Below are 22500 nucleotides of genomic sequence, written 5' to 3'. Positions count from 1 at the left end.
ATCTGCTCAGTTTAAACCTTTAACTTGTACTGTTGATGTATTTGCAGATACAGGCTTACAGAATGATCAAATACAAAAAAAAAAAGAAATTGTTCTTGTTACATAAGAAGTCATGTTAATTATACATTGATTGAGTTGGTCTTATGGCCAAAACTATATTTTAAAAAAATGTTACAAAAGCATGTTATTCATTTATGATTTGTAAGGTTTTTTTTGTTTTTTTTTTGGGGGGGGGGGGGGGGGGGGGCTTTTTCCCGGGAGCAGATGACATGCAGCAAAGAGCCGAGGTCAGATTCGAACCCACAGCCGCTGCATTTACTACTTTTAACATCAGTCCAAGACATGTGATGCACACATTAGGTCACAGTTTAAAAAACTTGCCGCTTCTGTTATAAGTTATATCAAGAAAACCCCATCAGAAGGAAGTTAGGTCAAATTGAGAAAGAAACTCGTGTTGGTAAAAACTTTTAACTTTGATCTTTGTTCTTACATTGGACTCATTCTTCAGTCTTTTGGCTTCATGTCCTGTTTCAGTTTGAATATTGCTGCGCTCTAAATCGGCCACCATGACGTTCCGTACATCAACCTTAAGGATTATGCGTTACAGGCAATAAGTATTCTTTTGGTTTGGATACATTGTTTTATATTTTGTGCTCACTGACTTTGAAAAAAGGGAAATTGGTGACTATACAATTCAGTACATCACACTTTTGTGACAAGTTAATAGTTTTTTTTCTCTTCCCTTGATGTGGTTGTTGGTAATGATATAAAGGTCTATATGGAGGGTCAGAGATAGCAGGCCGGGAAATAGTTTATTTTTTATTTAACTATTTTAATCTTCTAGACTCTGTAACCTTTACAAATCAACTTATTCATCCATGTACCATGCTTTTGCACTTTTTATGTTGTATGTATTGTCTATGCTTTATTATAATGTATATATTTTATGTATGTATAATGTGACTCACCCTGCAACCAAATTAACCTACGGGTACATAAAGTTCATAAAGTAACCTGAACCTGAAGTTGAACCTGAACCAATTCAAAGCTGAAACTGAACTGATGTGAGATGAGATCGGCTGTACAATGTGTTTACATCACGGGTGAAGTTACAAAACACAATCCCATTGAGTTATTTGCCCTTTTTCTATGCATTTTATGGATAACCAAAAGATGAGTAATTGCACATGTCTGGTATCAGGTCTAAAGCACAATATCTTTTTTCTAATTTTAATTTCAACATTACATAAAAATTAAAACTGTGCCACAGTTGACACTATTATTGCTTACCAAAGAGGTTGATGAACAAAGAATTGTTTTGGTTCTCATGCTGAATGACAGTGAATCATTTAAACCCTTGAGGTGTCATCTTTGTCACACAGTGTGAGAAACCTCGGCAAGTGTGTCTATTGTTTTAATTTCACACACATGGGCATACACACACACACACACACACACACACACACACACACACACACACACACACACACACACACACAAACACGTAAGAGGTCTTGCCAGGACGGGTGAATGTGGGAGGTGTCCTTGGTTTTGGGTGGGCCGTTCTTCGTATAGTCCTCCTCAGTCCCTGTACCCCCCCCCCCCCCCCCCCCCCCCCCCCGGCCTCCTCCTCCTTCTTTATCCCCGTCTTCTCCCTTCTTTTATTAAGGGGTTGGCGGCCCCCACATTCTCACAGCAACTCTAAGCCGTGGAGCGTCACATGGTAAGGACACCGGGCCTCTGCTCAAACTCAACAACTTAAAAACAAACCTTTAACACTAAACTAATCTGTATTTTAGCTTCTTCCTAAAGCTGTCAATCCAAAATATAAGAGTGCCGGAGACAACAAAGCCAGAATTGTTTTTCTTCTTATTACTTATGTATGAGGGCTGTCTTTGAGGGAATGGGGGATGTTCTTGGAAGGGGGATTATTTTTGTTTTGGTGCAGTGTGTCTTTGTTTTTTATTCTCTCAGAATCGTCTGTTAAAATGTTACATTGGAAAGGTGAGTTACGCTGCCAAAAGAGATCTTTCTGATGTGTCAATTTTGTGCATTTTGTGCAAGGATGAACTTTTGAAAGAAAATGATGAAATATGTCTTATGAAAAAATATTACTAATCCAAATGTGACATTACAGTTTGGGACTTAATTCATGTACACTGAGCTTGTATATTTATTTTGTTAAGTTAAAGAGTAATACAATTATCGTGCTGTAGAATTCAATATATATATTTTTAGATATTTTAAAAGATGCATATTCTTTTTCTCATATTTTTCATTAGATTATAAAATAGATTATAAAGTCTAAAGTATCTCTGTTATCTTATTTGATTGATCATGCATGTCGTTCTATTAGTTGCACTGATGTTTTGTTTTTGTCTTTAACCTTGGAAATCCTTAAAGGAGGAGTGATTTCTGTTATACTGAAAATGAAATCTCTTCAGGCATTGTTGGACAGAAAACTGTTCACATTTTGGAGACAAATAATATCAAGTTAATATGCTACACATGTTTTACATTGAGCATCTTGATTTTGATTTATATACCAAGGTGAGCCGAAACAAAAGGATTAAGCTAAATAAAGTGCTGCTAATGTTTTTTTTAACAGTTTGATAACCTCACAGGCCAGAGTGGATCATCATCATCTTAGCATGACTACTTATAATCACTGACATTCAGAAATTCCTTTGACTTTACCGTGACCACAAAGAATTCTCAGTTCTGATTGGCAGTTCTGATTCTTACATATCGGTAATAAATCAACATGATGACAAATAATGGTGATGTGACAGGTTTGAGAATCTGTTTACATCCTGCCCAGTAACACAAGAGGCAGCAATGTCATAGTCTAAACAATGTGTTCATCCCAAAACAGCTGCAGATTAAAAAAAACCCACTACTACCAATATAGAAATGTAAAAATGTGATTTTGAATTTTGAGCACATCAGATAGTTTGTGTCCACAGAGAATATTTAAAGTCACCATCTGAGTAAAGTATTTTATTTCACACTATGTCTACACAGTGGGTGTTCCTTTCATCCAACACGTCTGATCTGAACTCTCCTGAACATATCTGTACCCCCAGGTTGTCGAAACCATGATTGGGCTGGTTTACACATTCAACAGACTCACAGCAACATTATCCTCATTTTTGTTTATTGATTTAATTTCAACAAAATTATAATGTTAGATCAGCTTTTACTCTTCAGTCCACATTGTTTGTTTTCTACCAAATAATGGTTATTTGATATAGCATATGTATAGCATCTAATAACTAATATTTTACTGTGTATGAGTTATTATTTCTCTGTAGAGTTTTTACTGACAGAGAGCGGAGGCTGCTGCACGGCTGGTGCAGACAAAGCGTTTAAGAAAGAACACCCTTGAGCCATGTCTGAATAAAATATTTCTGGTGGCACTGACATTATTTTCAGCAACTCATCAAATGATAAAAAACATTTTTGCATTATATATTTCACTGGAAGCTAAAGAAAAAAACAAATAGCTGCCTAAATGAATCCTGTGAAGGATTAACAAGAGCCCAAAGTTTAGAACATGCAGCAGGATCTGTGAAGGGATCCGTAGAGATCAGTTTAAACGTTTGATTTACTCTTTGGTTCCCAAAATGACATAAAGATGAAAGAGCAATAACGTTAGTAAGACAATGGCAAAGCCCCTTCAGGTGTGTGTCTTTAATTGGCTCCGACTGAAACAATAACAGCTCAATGCTCTGGAGCACAATGCACCTCTGATTTAATGGCACAAATTATTGCAATACAAACACAATTATATTATTAATGGGTTTAATTAAGGCGCCTTGTAACCTGTTTTAGTGTTCTGAATATAAAGTGATTGGGCTAGTATTGGGACATTGAATGATCCAGGGGCTCGATTGTGCATAAGATACAAACACTTTCTCTCATCTAAACAAACTTTAATTGTTTGGAGTCCAGATTGCAAATGTAGGTAATTAAACACATAAATGAGAAATAGACTGCAGGAAAAACTAAGAGTGTGATTTAACTGAACATTTAGATCCATTTTAATCAGTTTAATTCATTAAAGAATACATCTTTACATCAATTGTTTTTAACAAGAGAGTCAATTGGCCAATGTTGTTTATCTTAGTTAAATCAACATCAGGGATGAAAGACATGTTTAAACACACTTCAATGAAGTAAGACCAAGAAGTAATTATTGCTGATGTCGCTTGCTATGATTTTATAGCAAGTGACCGTATTTTTATTTGTTTTTCTGATTTAATGCAACATTTTCCATTTTTTTCTCCACACTTAGTGATAGTAGTGATCATTTCCCATTACAGAATTCATAAAACTTTGTCTAAAACTAAAAAAACAACAACATAAAAATAGAATAGTTCAGCTCTAATCCTCTGCTCCGCTTTCCCTCTCTCTCTGCTTGTTGTTTGACAGCTACAAGTCCGGTGAGGACCCTTCTTGGCGGAGTGTTTCTGACGCTTGGCTGGTTTTCAATAAGCCGCTGTCAGAGACTCACACCCCTGCTCTGAGCCCATTGTTAATTTTTTCAACATTTAACACTTGTGTTGTGTCACTTTTTGACTTTGTGGTCCTCTGTGATACTGATAAGGACAGCTTTGGAAATAACAAGTTATAACAAATAGTTCTGAGCTGCCAAGCCCCTTCAGATGATTTATTAAAACTTTAAAAATTGAAAAAGTAACTGGTGAAAAAGTTCTGTTTACTGACAACAGCTGGTTACTATTCAGTGTGTGAAACTGACATAATGTCGTGGTTGTAGTATAACAAACAACCTTGCAACCCTCCCAGTGACTAGACAAGACTATAACATTTTTTAAAAGCAAATTTAGGATCAAGAGTGAGGGTAGATGCATGCTGCATGGGTGTTGAAAAACATTTCAAATATTGTTCAAAAGAATGTGTCCTTCTGGTACTCTTCAGTTCAGTCAATAGTTTGTAGGATCAAGTGTTTTTGAAGCTTGACCTCTACTTGAGATTAAAAATCAATATATTTCGGGCTCCGCTGCTTCTCAGCCATGCTGGCAGCATTATTCCAGGGATGACAATCTTTATTTGTTGGTCATAAATGTTGTGGTATAGAGGACAATGAGGTCCCGCAACTCTTCACAGCTGTGATTTGTGTTGAGTGCTGATTAAAGCCTGATCTATATTCAGTTTATAGTCTTTATGGCTCATCCTGATATATTAATCTTCTATATGTTTTCTGAAACATATCATGCAAAGTTAAAAACAACAAAACGTTGTTGGATGGTTTACAAATGACATCATCAAGTCTTTTGTACAGCAGTTTGTCTCTTACTTAATTTACAAAACTCTCAGGACTGCCTGCAGCACATGTATCATTTCATCACAGCAGAGCAGATGGCATTTCTCACTACCATTTGACAACAATATACAATAATATTAGAAGTTCTTTCAATAAAGGTATTTGTTTAAAGGTCACATTTTATGCAAAATACCCGTTACCATAATTTTCTAACACTAATATATGTCCCTAGTCTGCCTACAAACCCCCCAATAATGAGAAACGTCCATCCTCTCCGTCTTTTGCCTGCTCCACTTTTTAGATAACGTGTGCTCAAACAGGCCGTTTGGAGAGTTTCCCTTTATGACATCACAAAGGGTTTTAACCCCTCCCTCCTGTGGGGTACACTCCCACAGCTAGTTGTTTTTTCTGCCATCTGAGTCTTCTCAACCTTAACAATTGACTATGGTGCAAGAAAGCCCAAGACACTCAAGCCCTTCCAGAGAGGGGCGTGGTCAGTCACAGCTCATTTGCATTTAAAGCTACAGACACACAAACAGCCTGTTCTGACCAGGGCTGAAATAGAGGGGTTCATAGGGATGCTGGAATAGAGGATCAGCGTGGGCTTTTAACAAGAAACTTCACAGATATGATTTGGGGACCTCTGAGAGTTATTTAAAGTGGTTGAAAAGGAGAATAAGATGAGATCTTTAAGATGTATTCTTTCTGAGATCTTTTGAAAAGTCATATTGGCGTGAAAGGGTGTGAGGGATTATTTTGCATTTCCAAAATTAACACCTACGCATAAGTTACCCCCCCCCCCCCAAAAAAAAAGAACAAAAATAAAGAATCAGCATCTTATTGGTTTAAAATAGTCTACTGTAAGTGAGCTCCAGGGCTTACAAGAAAATATCAGCATGCTTATGCGCTTAATTGCAAGAATTTTTGCCGTGCTACTATTAGCCTTTAGGTTGTCTCTAGTCAGCATTTAATAGATGGATTTTCCCTTTTCAACTCCTAGCAACTTAATTTGTATGCATTTTTGGAAAATATAATGTAAAGATAATGTTTCATATAGCCAAAGAGAAGATGAAAATGACATCATACTATCATTCAAACCTACATAAAGTGATTTGACAAAGCAATATAAAAAAGATGTAAGATATATAAGATGGTGGGCATTGATTGTGTGATGTCATGAAAGAATAAATCATAAATCCTTTTAGCTCTGATTTGGTCTCCTCCGACTCAGGACAATGTCTTTTTAGCTGCTTAATGTTAATCTTTCTTCTCCACCTAGTCTCTAATAGTGTCAGGTTGTGAAAATGTATATGGGGTTTCATTGGAGCTATGACTGATTACTCCAGAAATTCAAAGCTATATTCTTCTGTCTGCCTGTCCCTTCCCAGCCACCATGAGTGTCCTGCCATTCAGTTTCCTCTTCGCCCTCCTCGTCTGCCTCCCTGTCCTCACTGAGGCCAAGCGGCAGCTCAGTCAGGGAAGACCGGACAAACCCCGTCAGCCTCCGTCGACACCCCAGCCGCCAAAGAGACCCAGAAACCGCTCAGTCCCGGGCTCTGGAGAGCTGACCACTAAGGAGGGCCATCGCTGTGTTTGGCAGACGTCTGGTGAAGGCCTGGTGAGCCTGCTGGTGAACTGCAGCACTGAAACACTTGGAGACCCACAGAGGTGAGGAAGACATCAACAGTAATATCCTAACAGATGTGACTCTGCACCACATTATGTGATTAACATAATTCACCTCTAAATAAATGTTATTTCAACGGTTTGAATAATTCAGGGATTGACTTAATGGGAATGACACAGAACTAGAGCTTATTATTCAGATAACAAACTGTGCTGTGTTGTTTGATTTTAGACTACTGGGAAAGATGGCTGAGAAATATTGATGATTTAGAGGAAACAAATGATCCTACCCAGTTAGACAGTCTGTTATGGGATTTTTTTTTAGCAGCTGAATAGACTCAATAAGCGTGATGTTGTAAATATAAAATATACTAAACATATTAGTATATTATATATTTACAGCTGTGAAATTAAGCTACATTTCATAGAAAAATAAATAAGTAATAATCAATTATTCTTAGTTTCCTCAAATGCCTAAAAAATCAAGGGGAAAAAATATTCATCATTTTAAGCACCCATCTATTAACATGACTCAAATCTGGCATGATTGGTGATTAAGTGGACTGCTGATAGCCTGCGAAAAGATATTAAAGTCTTCCTTGACATGATGTGATGCACTCTACTCCATTCTGGTTGGTTAATGAATTTTGTCCCACTGCAGGTATTGGTGTCGTTACGCAGGTAAGCCAGACCTTTGCCAGGCCTACGGGGTGAAGTCCAGCCAGTATTGGAAGCAGCTGGTGGGGAAGCTGAAGAAGAGGCAGAACGCCTGCGAAGGAGAGAAAGTCCTGAAGGCCAAAACCTGCAAGAAGGCTCCCGCTGAGGCCCACATGAAGCTCGCAACACGCAGTGGAGAAGAGGAGAGGAAGGGCGGGAAGGAAGGAGGGAAGAAGAAAGGAACACCAGCAACAAAGAGCTCAGACGGAGGGAAGGTAGAGAGGAAGAAGAAGAAGGAAGAGGAAGAAGAGGAGAAGAAGAAGAGGGAGGAGAGGACTGAGTTTGAGGAGGAAGGAGTCCTGAATGACATGGAGCCTGCGCAGACTTACTGCAACGAGGGATGGCACTCCGTTTGCTCGTTCTTTGTCAAGTTTTTTGAGGGTTGATGGGGGATTAAAGGAGGAAATAAAAATCTAAATTTTTGATAAATGATGGTGCAAAGATTGCAAACTATTCAGATTTTTGTTGTACAGAAAAGCATCAGACAGCTCTTTTTCTTAAAAAAATAGTTTTTATTTGACCTTCAACTTGGAGCTGCATCATTTTAAAGTTTCTTTTTTTGATATAATATTGATATTCGGAGTCTAGTTACTTTGACTGAACTAAACACTTTGTTTTTATTGAATTATGAACTTGATCCAAGTTGATTCCCCTGACATAGTTACAAAGTTATGAAGGAGAGTCGGTTAAACCTTGGCAATATAGATGATGAGAAAAAGTTAAATTATCAATACTGAATGAAAGACACGTTTCATTCTAAGTGTCACTTGAGGCCATCACAATCACCATCTGTTAAAGTAAATTCAAAGCACCCATTTGCATCAGAGGAAACAGATAAAAACGTGTTTTAAATGATCCAATCTGAGTAAATTTGAGTTCAGTTTGTGTTAATGAGCATAATTCCATTTTTTTTTTTCAAATCATGTTTTGGTTGTCAACAATCAATAATCATCAATGTTTAGGTTGATGATGATAGTGACTACTTATTGATTAGATTAGTTGTGTTTTCTTTCTTTTGTGATGTGTAGCTAGTATTTCTATTAACATTATTGTGTACAAACAATCCATGTACTGCTCAATGTGAAGATTTTTAAAATCTGTTTTCTTTGATTCTTGAATAAAAGTGAAGCTCTTAGAAACAGTCCTTTTTTTCTTGTTCTACAATGGCAAGCTCGTGAAACACCAAACAGTCACCTGCACCAAATGCACATAATGTACATGATAACCTTTGGATTGAATGGGTCACCAAAAATGAATCAACCAAAAGCTTTGAATTAAGAAACTCTTAAGTACTAGGGTTTGTACAGACCTGTCGACTTGTCGATGATTTAACATGACAACTTTACATCTTTGTGACAACGCTTTATTCCTGATGTCGACTAATCACTTTTGTCTTCCTACACACAAACCAGGATAGAAAATCTCAAGCTGTCACCAAGCAGGACTATGACCCTGATGAAGGCTACGAGCCGAAACGGGTTGGTCTAAATTGTTGATAAAGTTGATCTTCTTACTACAAGTGTTGCTGGAGCATTTTGACCTCTACCAAGCAGGACTATATTCAATATTTTTGTTGGTTTCAGAGCATTCCCTTCTCCCGTGGTTTTATTGATGACTTCATCAACAGCTAGTCGATATCGACTTGACTATTGTCACATGACTGTCAAATTAAAAACATCTGAACTCGGAAAAGTTCAATTGAAGGACTATTATCCAGGATTCAACATTTTTGATTTGATTTGATTTTGATTTCCATTTGTATGTTACTCAAGCAATATGTCTTGATTAAATTATGCATATTTTTAGATTCAGATTTGTAGATTTAGTCTAAGTAGACTTTTATAATCATATTATTATTCATAACTTATCTATGGTGAACTGTACATGCAAATTGACACTAATGGCATACCTACATTGTCATATAAAGTAATACCAAGTAATGAAATTCCAAAGGGCTTTTCTAATACATACGAGTTGGTAATATTACAATTAAATTGTCTGATGACTCTGGAAAGGCAAAACGAAAATGGTATGAGGGTAATAAGAACAGCTCCTCAATAACACTTTACTTTATTTGATTGTCAGTGTGATATTTTCAAAAAAGGAACTTCGTAACCTCTCCTGTTTACCAAAACTTTTCAGATGTTATGAATGTCCATCCCAACCTTGTTCCTTTTTAATGTATTGAGTTTTGTGAAAGCCTCAGGGAAACCTTTCAGGCGTATGGCTACATTTCTGATATTTCGTTGCCCTGAATCATAAAGTTATAAATTATGGATGAGGAACATTTGTTATGAGTGACCCAATGCTCTTCTCCTGTTTTTCCCTGTCTCTGTGTATCTCTCTGTCTCACTCTGATACAGCCCTTTCTTATTTTTCTTTGAATGTCCAATGTATTGATCTGTTCACACTGACACATTGCAGCAAAGTAAGGAATAAGAAAGGAGAAAGGAGGGGAATAAAAAATAAATTAGTAGAAGTGTTACAGGACATCGCTGTTCCTCCACAATGTGATTACTTTGGCTGAACTTTCTTTTCTTTCTTGGTTCCTCCATCGATAGCTTGCTGCTGTTAACTGCTCTGTTTTGTAATGTGAGATGAAAAAAAACGACTTTTACAACTTCTCAAAGAAAGGATAGCTTCTGAGGACCAAAAAAAAGGCTTGTTCCCCGCAGAACAGATCAATTCAGGGTTCAGCTATTGTACAACTGTAACATTTGGAGAATCCACCCTAAGCTTATGCACTAAATTCTGCTTCACTGCAGAAACTCCAACATGACATGATGAAGTTTCAGCAGAGACATGAGAGACTTGTGGCAGTGCATGGACACTCTGGACATTAGGGACATTGAAATGTGTTGCTGCCAGTTTTTTGGTTCTGTCCAGCCTCATCCCACTTCTCTCTTACATGTGAAACTCTTTTTATAAAACCCACTCCTTCTGGCTTGATTTATTTGATTGTTTCCAACTTGACACCTGACATTACATGGATGAATCCAAGTGGGAGAGGGATACCTCAGCCTATTGGCAATTTAAGGACCATGTAACCTTGTAACCTTTAATCAAATTAGTTGTGTTCTCTTCGGCAGGTCAGTTTTTTTTCCCTACATTGCCTTGTAGCCCAGGGGGTGGGTTTGACCCATCTGGCATAGCCAGTCCTGCCAGATTGCCAGTCGTATAACCTAGAAATAAGTTTGGTTGGGTGCCTTGCTCAGGGGCACCTCGGCGGTGCTCAGGAGGTGGACTGCCACCCATATATAGACTGTCCCTACTTTAAATAAATAAATACATTTTTTAACTAATTAATAAACAAATAAAGTAGTAGTTGAGGGTCAGTAGATGTTGGCACTAGCAGTATCATATCCCTCACAATCTAAAATGTGTAAAATCAGACAAGAGCTAAGTCTGGCTTGAAACTTTTGACCCCGGAGGAATAAAACAACACTAAATGAGCTGGCACCAGGAGGATCAAACATGGCCTGTCTCCCGGACAATGGTTTGGAAGTATCTCTGTGTGTTTTCTTTTCAAGAGACACTCATCCTTTTCAAGTTCACCCATTAATCCATTGAGCAGGCTCTACAGCTTTAAAAATAGAACATCCAACTTTGTGGTGGAACTATTCCCAAGGACAGAAAAAGAGGAAGGGACCGGGAATTTGGGGAGCCAGGACACAGCTCAATGGTTTCCATGCCAACAACCCAAGAGGTGGAATGTGTGTGTTTGTGTGTGTCAGTGTGTGCGATGCAGTGGGATCTCTTGCAATTTGGCAGGATGTATAGTGTAGCCTGCAATTTGTTAAAAAGGGGTTGCAAGACCCTATGGGTGTGCGTCACACACACACACACACACACACGCTCACACACACACACGCACGCACACACGCTCACACACACGCACACACACACACACACACGCACACACACACACACACACGCACACACACATACACACACACGCACAACTACACACAGCTGAAACGTAAATCTGCAGTAGCAGAAAGTAGGTATAGCTTGATACCTTAAGTCTTAAAGAATAATACTGAAGATCTACTAATCCTGCTATCCCACTTCCTCCTATCCAGTCAAGGCAGATTGCTTAAGAGCTTGTGCTGCTCAATTTTTCAGCCAGTTCCAAGGAACTTTATCCTTGCCACTCTTTCCTCGTGCTTGCTCAATAGGTTATTCATATTCGTCAAGACCTGGAAGGAGATTATAAAAGATCAGCCACAAAAGAAAATCCAACAAATAGTGCATCTGTTTGCAGTTGTAACAGCAATAATAAAAACTGCATTAATATGACAAATTGTTAAGGGTGTTTAAAGATATCTCACAAGTATCAAATAATGCAGGACGGAAACCATTTCTTCCCAAAACTATTCCCTTATCAGGGGTTTTATTGGGCTGAGAGAAGATGACAGCTGATGCATTTGATTTACATTGAAACATGAAAAAATACAGCAGTTATGTTCCATATGGAGGCACCTGTACTCTATTAATCTCCCTTTAACCCTCAGTTTGTTTGTCTGAACTGTCTTATGCTTTAGTAGAGTCTCTCATCTGGAATGCTCTGGATCAAACATCGTGTATCAACCTTAGAAAATCCAAAGGTCGCATGAGGGCATGACGAGAAGAATATAATCAGGTAAATTGTCTTATACTGTCTATTATTACAGTTTTCTCATCCAGGAATCGAATACTCACATCATAATCGCCTCACCCAATTTACAGCTCCTCAGTGGCTTGATTGTCCTCTCACACACACACAAACACATACACACGCACACTAACACACTGCAGGGAGCAGCATGGGTCAAAATCGGCCATAGATACAGACACTAAGACCCCCCATGTTGGACGCTGGCTCCCTGCCTGTAAGGACTCGAGCACAGCGATGTTCTGGCAGCTCTCCGCCTGGGTTCAGTTCAGCTTTTATTCCTGAGCTTTTCTCTATACCGTCTTCATTTTTCCCTCTTTACAGTCACGAGATGCTGATGGAGTTACTAAAGATGTCTCTGATGAACAGAGTTCTGATTATCATACTTACACACGTACACTTTCTTGTCTCTTGGTTCGACTGTAGATTTGTTTTGAGGCCAACATATCTCTGTAAAGATCCATTTCTCTTCCTTATAGCTGGACATTCAAGACTTTTTCAGTTACTTCTGCTTTTTACACATACATGAAAACATCATCTAATCCAAAACATCACCACAATTATTGAAACAGATAGGAAGTGTCTTGTCAACTTTTACATAGCTTAGTCCTCAGAGAGCCATTTTAAAACATGTGAGCCTGCACCATCTCCAAAACAAGTTGGTTAATATTTGAAACACATCATAATCGAAACAATACAAGCAACATTAACATTAGGTAAATAAAAATCATGTGATGCAGGCTTGTGGTTGGTCAAGCTTACTATCCAATCTGCCTTACTGCCTTTGTGTCATGTAACATTGTCTTTGGTTTATAAGAACTTCCTTTGGCTGCTGTTGTCTTTTGCACAGTAGCAAGGCTCTTTAAACCCTTTATTTAATGATCTTGTCTCATTGAGAGCAAGGGGATCTCTTGTGCAAGAGACACATGCACAAATTAGCAACCACAGAACAATGACATGCATCTCTAAAAAGGTCAACATTTAAGGTTGAAATGCATCTGTTGCAACATTGTTTAGGAGCAGCTGAATTCATAGCACTGCTTTTCTCTCACTCTTCAAGATGATTTTATGTGCAACTGTATAAAATATGCTGCTGATGTTCTCCTAATGGACTGGAAAGACAAAACACTGCAGTCTTTACTCCCTCATCAGCTCATGATTGTACAACCCCAATTTACATTTTGGCTGCGTGTCTCTTAACCCTCAGTTCAGAGGGTCTCTGCTGCTCTCTGCAGGATCATGCTTATAATTGCAAAATGTCAGTGTCTGACTGTGGTAATGCAGGATACAGCCATAATAATTGTAAAAAAAATCTAAATAAGAGAAGATGCAAGGGCCATAATTTTTACATTTCAGATTTCATATTTTAAATCTGAAACATTACTGTGGAGATTTGATTTTATCATTGAGTCATGCATAAACAGCCTGCGTAGCTCTCAGGTGTATAAAGGCAGCATTATTAAGACAAAGAGACCAGAAGCCAAAAAATAATTACACTAATTATATTCAAGCAATAAAGCATTTGCAGGCTCTAACACAAGTAGCCAACTTAAAGTATATTATGAATAAAACCCAGTAATCCTGTCATCACAGTGCAGCAACACATTTCAAGATTTTGCACATACATTTAATCTAATTTGTCAAAGATGTTCTTAAATAATCATCAAAAGGAGAATACAGAGACGGATTGTTTTATTCTCAACTTCTGCTTATTAGAATCATTCACACTGTCTGAATTTCCCGTGAAAGTATTTAAATCTTTCCCGACCTCAAGAGCCAGAGGAAGGATTGCTGCTCTTACCTGAGAACCAAAGATCTCTAAGTCATTGTTAAGCTTTCTTTAAAGGAAGATTCAGTAATAAAATGTGCTTCATCTGGATCTGTGTTCATAACTGTGGTTTTAACAAGATAATCATTTATCTTTGAATGTAGATTTTTTTTATTGTGTTCACACTGCATGGTAAACAATCAAATGGCAATAGATATATTGTATTCTATTGATTTGGATACCATTATGTATTATGTTTCACTTATCAAATGTTATTAATAAGCATAAATTGTTGGTACAATATTTACTTTAAACGTGTGTACAGGATGTAAATTCCGCTGCCAGGGCCCTCATAGTCGAAACAATAACAAAAGATGACGTCATGTTGGCGGGGACTCATGGGTCATGGGAGTGACTCCCCCCCAGACAGGCCTGAGAAAAAGAATATGTTTACAGACGATGTACCCAAGTATAATTTACATGATGTTTTTATCACAGCAGCACACAGAAACGGCAGCTCTCAGTAGCAGTGACATAACATCCGGTGTTTCCATGGCAATATGATAAACATGTCGCATCTGTCTCTGCAGCTCTGTCATGTGGCAGCCGCCACGAAAGACACGCGTCATTACAACTATAAAATTAATTCTCTGGCTTTGATAACTGTTGGAAACATTTGAGGTAATGTAAGTACTTACCAAAAAAATATAGAGTTTAATATAGTTTTTGTCAATTTTTAATCAATTTATACTGTATATTTTAGTATAAATATTTTACATGTTTCACCGTTAAGTTCTGGCACAACAATGAACATATGAGAATTTAGGAGTTCACCACTAGAGGTCACTATTGACTCACTGATGAAAAATCACAAATAAAAGTTCATGAGAGCAGGAGAGAGCACTAGCTTATTGAGAAAAAAAAATGTATATGGAATTTAAAAAGTTGTTGATATGATTCTAATAAATAACGTTTCACATCCAAAACAGACCAAAGGAGGAGGCATACTTTGGTAAATTTCATTACACATTTAAAGTAGTTCCCTTTTTTCATCACCTGTCTTATCTCAGTTATGACAGCTGCGTTTGATCTTTTGACCTGGTGACGCCCCAGCAGATAGCAGCATGTGGGTCAAAAAATGAAAAGTAAGCTTTTCACACAGCGGTAACAGCTATTGACGTCACAAATGGATTTCTTCATGCCAAGGTGAGGTGTGAAGCAGGTGAGCTAATGTTTCCTTTTCTAGCCACCACCTTCATGATAAACTAGTTAAACAAGTCTGGTTACTCATTAACTGTAGAGCATACAAATTACTCACGTCCCCCACTTGCCTTTTCTAACACAGTGTCTGAGCAGGAGGTGAAAGATGAATAATTCATAATATGTGGTCTGTCCTGCACTCAAGTATTTGTACTGAAAAATGCTGACAATACTATAAAAGAGAAGAGTTCAACTATGTTCAAATTTGACACCACATATGACTTTGAGAAACTATTATATTTCATATCCAGCTGAAGGATAACAATTAACTGAGGTGCATATATTTGTTGCAGCTTTAAATATCTAGAAACATAGCCCTCAAGGATAAGATAAACTATCTTATTTATAAAAGTAAACATGTTGAATTAAATAAAGGGATTGAAAACTGACTCATTTGACTCATATTCAAGTTTCCAAATGGACAATAAAAAAGAAGAAAAGTTAAAAAATAACTTTACTTAAAATACTTTGCTTAGAAAGATACATGAAAATTATACAGCACTGACAATATTTTGAAGTAAAGATTTCAACACTCTATTTCTAAAGATCATTTTCCCATAGTTTGTTTAAGTCGGGTCGTAGGTGTGCAATCCTTAGAACCAAAATCAAACTTAAAAAATACATGTACTGTTATTCCTGTCTTTTCTTTATGACTTTTCCATCCAGAGAGAATCTACATGTTGTCTATCATCTGAACAATGTTTCATTAAATAAATCTGATTGGTTGAAAATGTTCTTCATTGTGGGACTGCAAAATGAAAGAGCTGGTGGTGGGTTCTGACGCTCAACCAGTTCAAAACCATTGGTATACAACCGTAGTTAAGAAAAGTACGCCATAGGAGAAAGTAGGACATGTTGCTGGATCAAATCACAAATTCCCTGAAGGACCAACTTTGTGATCAATTAATAATATTACAATATTGTCATATTGTCTTGGAGTGTCTACTGGCTGTCTGTTGTTGTTGTTGGATGTTTCTTTTTTGTGCCACAAAACAAGAATCAACTCAAAACTAGTTTTAATAGTGTTACAATATAATTATTTAATTAAAAAACATTATTCAAATGAGTTCTGGTTGTCAGTAGTTCAGTCATAAATGTGAAGGTTTTTCTTTTATGTTGCCTATGGTAATGGCGAACTAGTCTACATCCTAAAGTGGCACTGTTGTAAGGACAGTGAAATGTGGATCAGCTATGTATGAGGAAATTTGCAAAGTAACCAATTGCAGGCGTTATTTGTATTTGGAGCTGCAAAATGACTGCATGTTAATACCTTAATGCTGACGTTTAAGCACACTTGTGTGGCACGGTGCTATTTGCATTTTCTTTTATGCATTTTGTCAATGTTATGTTGTTTATTGTATCTTGAAAACAGTGTTATAGTACTTTAGGACTCTGACTTAAGTCTGTCTTGAGCCCGGATTGTCCGGACTCAAGTCTGGACTAGGACTTGAGCATTTACTGCATTTGAATTTGGCTGATAGAGAGGAGGACTCTGACTTATTTATGAATAAAGACTGTCTTATTGTTTTTTTTTATTGAAGGCCCTAACCATGTATTAAGTTGGAGAAAAGGCTGACTCAAGCCTGTCCTTGCTGTCTTGTTCTGCCAGGGTTCATGAGTCGGGGTGATAAGTGGATTGCAGTCATAAATCTATCGATTGCTCAAACCATGTCTTTAAATGTAAAACTCTGAATAACAGTGAGACGGTTGTGGGTATTTTTGAGTTTATTAGACACCTGCAGGGATTCCACAGCAGCAGAAACAATCATTTTTGCTAAACAGAGTTACTGTAAGTCTGGTAAGACTGTGTGTGTGTGTGTGTGTGTGTGTGTGTGTGTGTGTGTGTGTGTGTGTGTGTGTGTGTGTGTGTGTGTGTGTGTGTGTGTGTGTGTGTGTGTGCTTGGGCTGACCTCATTTCCCTGCGTTGCCCTGCTCTGCCAGTCTGCAAGGTTAAAGAGGGATACACAATGACTGACTTTTTTTTTAAACTGTAACTTTATTCAAAGTTTTCTCTGAAGAGTAATGTTAACAACATAAAAAAGAACTGTCATGAAAATAGAAATCCTGTCTGTCATGCATGTTGATATGTGCCTCAATAGAAAAATGTGGTATCAAAACTAGATGTGAAATACAATAAAACGTATTACTTATTACTGTCTGCCCCCCCCCCCCTTCTTTTTTTGTAATTGGAATCTTATGAGAACTGTGTGTGTTTCTGATTCTCTCTTCTTCTTCTTCTTCTTTGCCGTTAATTCATTCTCATTCTCAATTAAGTCTCTCCTGATTGAACTTTATTTATCCCAACACACAACGTTGAAATTTACAGTGTTACAGCAGCAAAGAGCAAAGATTGCAAACAAAAGTGAACACAGTGCACAATTTAAAGAAAAAAGAAAAACATTTTTTTTTAAATTTCAAATGTCCAAAAAATAGATAACATTGGAAGGTTAATGGTTTCAGTCCTCATCTCTTGCAGTTACATGTCCAAGTGTCCTTTATCAAGACACTGAACCCCAAATTGTTACCGCTCCTAAGTGGTGTGGGAATGCATGCAAATAGTTAGTACTGTTAGGCAGTTGGGCACTTTACTTAGCAGCCTCTACCGTCAGTGTGTGAATGTGGTGTGAATGGGTGAATTTCACATGTGGTGTGAAAACGTTTTGAGTGATCAGAAGCCTAAAAGAACATCTCTGCAATGGGATCTCTAACGTGTTTTAATTTAAAAAGATTTTTGGCTGATTACTTCTGTTTTCAGCATTTCCCCTAGTCAGCCATATTGCAGAATTTGTTGGCACTTAATCCAACTAAGGGAGTGTGGTCCAGTGGAAAAGTGCATACCCTAAAACAACGCTTCCTTTGCCCCCTCCCCTTAAACCCTCCCCTTCACGCCTTTACAGTGAAAGACATTTGAAAACAGCTGTCTTCTTAAAACAATCCTCATTAATAAACTAGCATAGTAAAACAAAGATAAAATAATGACGTGAAGAAAATATCAGAAGATAATCACTCAAAGACCCACCAGAATATAAAAATCTACAAAAAGAAAAGGAAATATTTTGAATGCTTGCGTTCTGTTCTTCAGCAACATTTCTTTCAGTGCCTTTACAATGTTTTACAATACAAGTGATTCAATGACAATGGTCCTTTTTTCAGTCTGATTTTGTTGCCAAATATCGATGTCACTGTTACAGCTCTAAATAATTGGTACAAACCAAGAGAAAAATAATTTCAACAATGGGAAAGACGTATTTAAAAAAAAAAAAGATTCTCCTGGGTTTATAGTTAATGTTTGAAGGACCTGGGAGGATGTGTTGTTTAATAAACACCCTTAATGTCAAATGACCTACAGAAGGGTCTCAATCCAAACTGTAAAGAACAGTGATGACTCTAGTCACACTTGAACAGTCCTCTTATGCAAGACTCAGGATGAAATCCAGGTGAAGCTAGAGCTGTAAATTCTCAGTTGGCTTATCACCGCCCACAAAGCCATAAGAGGAGAAATGTGTGCTGAACACTGCCAGAGGAGCGTGTCCAAGGTTACCTTAGGTTGGCATGTAACCTAGATTCTCTACAGTCCACTGTCCACCGATGGAGTAAACATTTATAGAGCTCTTAAATGTCAAAGAAAAAAATTCTTGGAGCATGTACTACATTCATGTTTGCTGCTGACACACCCACACCTTTAACAATCAACCTTAACATGAACACTACCTCAATCAGAGGTGTGTCATCTAGCTGCTAATATTTCATCATGCAGTGTGTATTATTGTCCTCCTGCAATTTATTGTAAGGCCCTCGTACATACATACAACCATCATTTTACAAAAATATTTATTGTATATTCGCCAAGATTTTGTTTTAATACTTGGTACCTAGAAGGATTATACAATGTTCCATGTGGTCAGGTGTGGTTCTTTTTCACATAATGCAACTCAGAGACTATCACTCTCAGACAGGACGGGTGGCGGAGGTCTCCTGAGATAAGATATGAAGTTGACATAACGACACGGAAGTGGCAGACTGAGTAACAGAGTCCGCTACACAATTCATAATCTATAAGGAGAATATTTGCCTTGATAACAACGCTACGCGTAGTTCAAAATAATCACAATGTGCATTAGAAATTGAGGCGATAAGGTCAACCACTCAGTTTAACATGTCCACTGGGTTAAACCTGATGGACATAGCTCGGTGGTAAAGTCGGTTGTCTCACAATTGGAAGGTGGGGGGGTTGTATCCACCAGCCACCTTTTGATGTGTCCTTGGGCAAAAGTCAAGACACCCCAAATTGCTCCTGCTGCTTTGTTGACAGTGTGTGAATGTGTTTGGATAGGATAAGTAAGTGCTAATAGCAGCCTCTGCAATTAGTGTGTGAATGGGTGTAACAGGTAGGTGTGACCTGCGATGAAAAAGGCGTCAGTAGTCAGAAGACTTCAAAAAAGGGATATACAAGCCCCAAATCCATTGAGCGCTTTAATATTTAGAATCTGGGGGTTTGTAAATCTGTAACTGAGACAGTATAATCCAACATTTATGTTTAAGTAACCTAAACATGACTTTGCTTTTGGTTTAGAGGCCAAAATGTGGACAGTTCCTTTTTTTCATACATCCAAAAGTGTGTACAAGACCTTAATTAAATCTTCACATACCATTCCTTTTTTCAAAACAAAACTGGAACAGTAGCTGACACAGGTATTTGACAGCTAGAGCTAATGAACGAGTATGGCTGTTTGTTTGTTTGTTTGTTTGTTTTTAGGTATAATGGCTGGTTACATTGTTTTCAAGAGATGTTTTTACAGTGTGATTAATGTGAAAGGCTTTCAGGCCAGCAATTAAAATTTGAAATCCAGTTTCTCCTCCCTTTCCGAAACGACTTTCCCTTCCTGCTGTCATATTTCTGTTGTTGAAAGCCACCAATAAACGCCTCATCTCACGCAGCGATCCACTAATGTCACAAATGTTGCTATCCGAACCTGCTCACTCTGTCCGCACTTCCTGAACTCTGAGCTGAAATCTATTTCTGTAGTTGTGATGTGGGATGTAGGGACACAATGTATTGTTTAAAGTGCACCAAGTTATCTCTGACCAACTGACCTAACACCATGAGCCGAATAAAAATAGACTTTACTGCAACAGAGGATATACTTGACTTCTGCAATATTTATGTATAAATGTTGCACATTATTCATTTAAAATTCTTTTTTTGCCATAAAATTCTTTGATGTAAAAAGGTCGGAGCAGTCCGTCACAAACACACATCTCAAAGTGGTACCATTCTGTGGTCAGTGGAGCGGATTTGATCCCACCTTGATTTAATATCAGTCCATGAACTCTCACTGAGTTCCACAGCTACTGACGCCAACTGACAAATACCAGGCATTGTGCAGAAGAGTGACCGGATCCAGAGGACAGGGTTAGAATCTTGATGTGTGTCCCGGTCTGTGTCTGTACCGAGAAACACACTGGTGTACCTGGTATTTGTCAGGTGTGTGTGCCAGTGGCTGTGGAGTGTTATTTTCTGAGAAAGTGTTTGCAGTCAGAGATCAATTCAGGTGAGAGAAGGTGTTATAAACAATAAAGTGACACTGCATATTTAGAATAAGCATGGCCTAAGGACAAAAACCGAATTTCCTTACTCTCTTACTTACATTTTTCTCTTTTGAATTTTTGCAAGTGACATCACAAATCAGAATCCAAAAGTTTCATTGATTGTATTCCTATCATTAGTTTTCCAGCTAGATGAAACATTTTGATGTTATCTCAGACATTTCTGACTCAGAATATTTCATAATGTCACCAAGTATTTTACAGATTGGAGAATTATTTGCAAGAAAATGATTTATGTGTTGTGGCTTAAGGGAGAGATTTTATTGTTTTATACATCATATGCAGATGACACTCTGTTTTATGTTAACGATGACCAGTTATGGGTAACTTACTGAAAATGAGTCACTATAGTTACAGTTACGAATAACTACTATCAAAAGGAAACTGGGTTACTAAGTGCTTGATAAAGTAACTAGTTACTTGGGAAAGTAGCTTAAGGGTTACTTTTTTTGCAGCAATACTCATTAATATAAACATAATTTATTGTTTGTTGGGCAGTGTGAGAGGAAACTTGCACATTTCAAATAACACTTCAATTTAAATATGTTGGTATTTTGCTAATTCTCTGAAGGCAACAGATTCAACAGTGGATATGAAGAATGTCAACAACAACATACCTGTCTATCAGTCTATTTGTCTTGGCTTTACGGATCATTGAGCTTGTGGTGTATTAAATCAAGACCTGTATGCTTGTAAGGACTCCTCCTTGGTCTGCCGAGCTAACGTGAGCTGCTCCTGGATCTAGGGTGTTTGTAGCGCAGGGCTCTCTGACAGCTAGTTTAGTAGAAGTGTGTTGTTTAGCTCAGTGCTTAAGTCTTGTGAGAGAAGTTTTCCGTCCTGCAACATTGACTACAACTCACTCACGCACTCACTCACGCTTTTTTCTTGTCTTGTAACTTGAGCAGGGAAAAATGATGACAATATTTCCAAGACACAAAGCTTACGCCTGAATGACCATCAGTATGTGTGTGTTTACTGTTTGCTGCGCACAATATTATTTTACCCAGGATGCTTCTGTGCTGACGTTAGCGTAACCTTGCCTACAGAGTGGCTGTCAATAAACCTTAACCTTGTGTTCTTCTCGGCTGTTTCACATAAAGTAACGATTGTTTTTAAATATCAGTAATTGTAACGGTGTTATTGAATCTGAAAAGTAACTAGAAACGTAGATACGTTACTAGTTACCGCAAATATTAGTGGCGTTACAGTAATGTGCTAGGTAATGACAAAATTTATATGCACATATTCTTTGAACAGAGTTTAACAAAGTCCTTCCAAACTTAACATTCAGTCAAGTTGTAAGTCTGAAAACATTTTTTTTTTCTTTACCAGAAATCTTAAGGACTGATACTTTTTGCCCCATATCACTGACTGGATCTTAACTACTCTCATTGTAACAACCAGGACCCAGATTTAAAAACGTATTCAGCTGGACATATGAATTAGACTCAAAGATATCAGATTCGAACAAATCTTGAAATCAGATTTTTCAAAAGCAAAAAAAGACAACCAAATCAGACAAGATCAGGTAATGTAATCTTTCTACCAGGATAAAACCTCCACTTTGTGTTGTTGAAAACT

The 22500-nt window shown here is 37.7% G+C and overlaps 1 protein-coding gene across 2 annotated transcripts; it reads left to right on the top strand.

The window, feature by feature from the left end:
- The first annotated feature begins 1608 nt into the window (after nt 1-1608).
- fgfbp3 (fibroblast growth factor binding protein 3) lies at nt 1609-8769 on the top strand. 2 transcript variants are annotated; one of them, XM_061040378.1, is made up of 3 exons: nt 1609-1723; nt 6676-6955; nt 7575-8769. In XM_061040378.1, exons 2-3 carry the CDS (start codon nt 6681-6683, stop codon nt 8014-8016), a joined length of 717 nt encoding a protein of 238 aa, XP_060896361.1. In that variant the 5' UTR covers nt 1609-1723; nt 6676-6680; the 3' UTR covers nt 8017-8769. The 2 variants fall into 2 exon arrangements, with proteins under 2 accessions (XP_060896361.1, XP_060896360.1); XM_061040377.1 differs by lacking the exon at nt 1609-1723 and adding an exon at nt 1870-2004.
- The last annotated feature ends 13731 nt before the right edge of the window (nt 8770-22500 follow it).

The sequence above is a fragment of the Labrus mixtus genome, chromosome 6 (assembly GCF_963584025.1).
Source record: "Labrus mixtus chromosome 6, fLabMix1.1, whole genome shotgun sequence".
In the NCBI taxonomy this organism is placed as follows: domain Eukaryota; kingdom Metazoa; phylum Chordata; class Actinopteri; order Labriformes; family Labridae; genus Labrus; species Labrus mixtus.
Note: the sequence above shows the minus strand (reverse complement) of the source record. Positions and strands in the feature narration are given on the sequence as shown.

Bases quoted from the DNA above. Each gene is read 5' to 3' on its own strand.
- fgfbp3 (XM_061040377.1), top strand. From the start codon at position 1,911: ATGTTCTTGGAAGGGGGATTATTTTTGTTTTGGTGCAGTGTGTCTTTG. The intron at 2,005-6,675 runs GTGAGTTACGCT...GTCCCTTCCCAG, and splicing joins TAAAATGTTACATTGGAAAG to CCACCATGAGTGTCCTGCCA. The intron at 6,956-7,574 runs GTGAGGAAGACA...GTCCCACTGCAG, and splicing joins ACACTTGGAGACCCACAGAG to GTATTGGTGTCGTTACGCAG.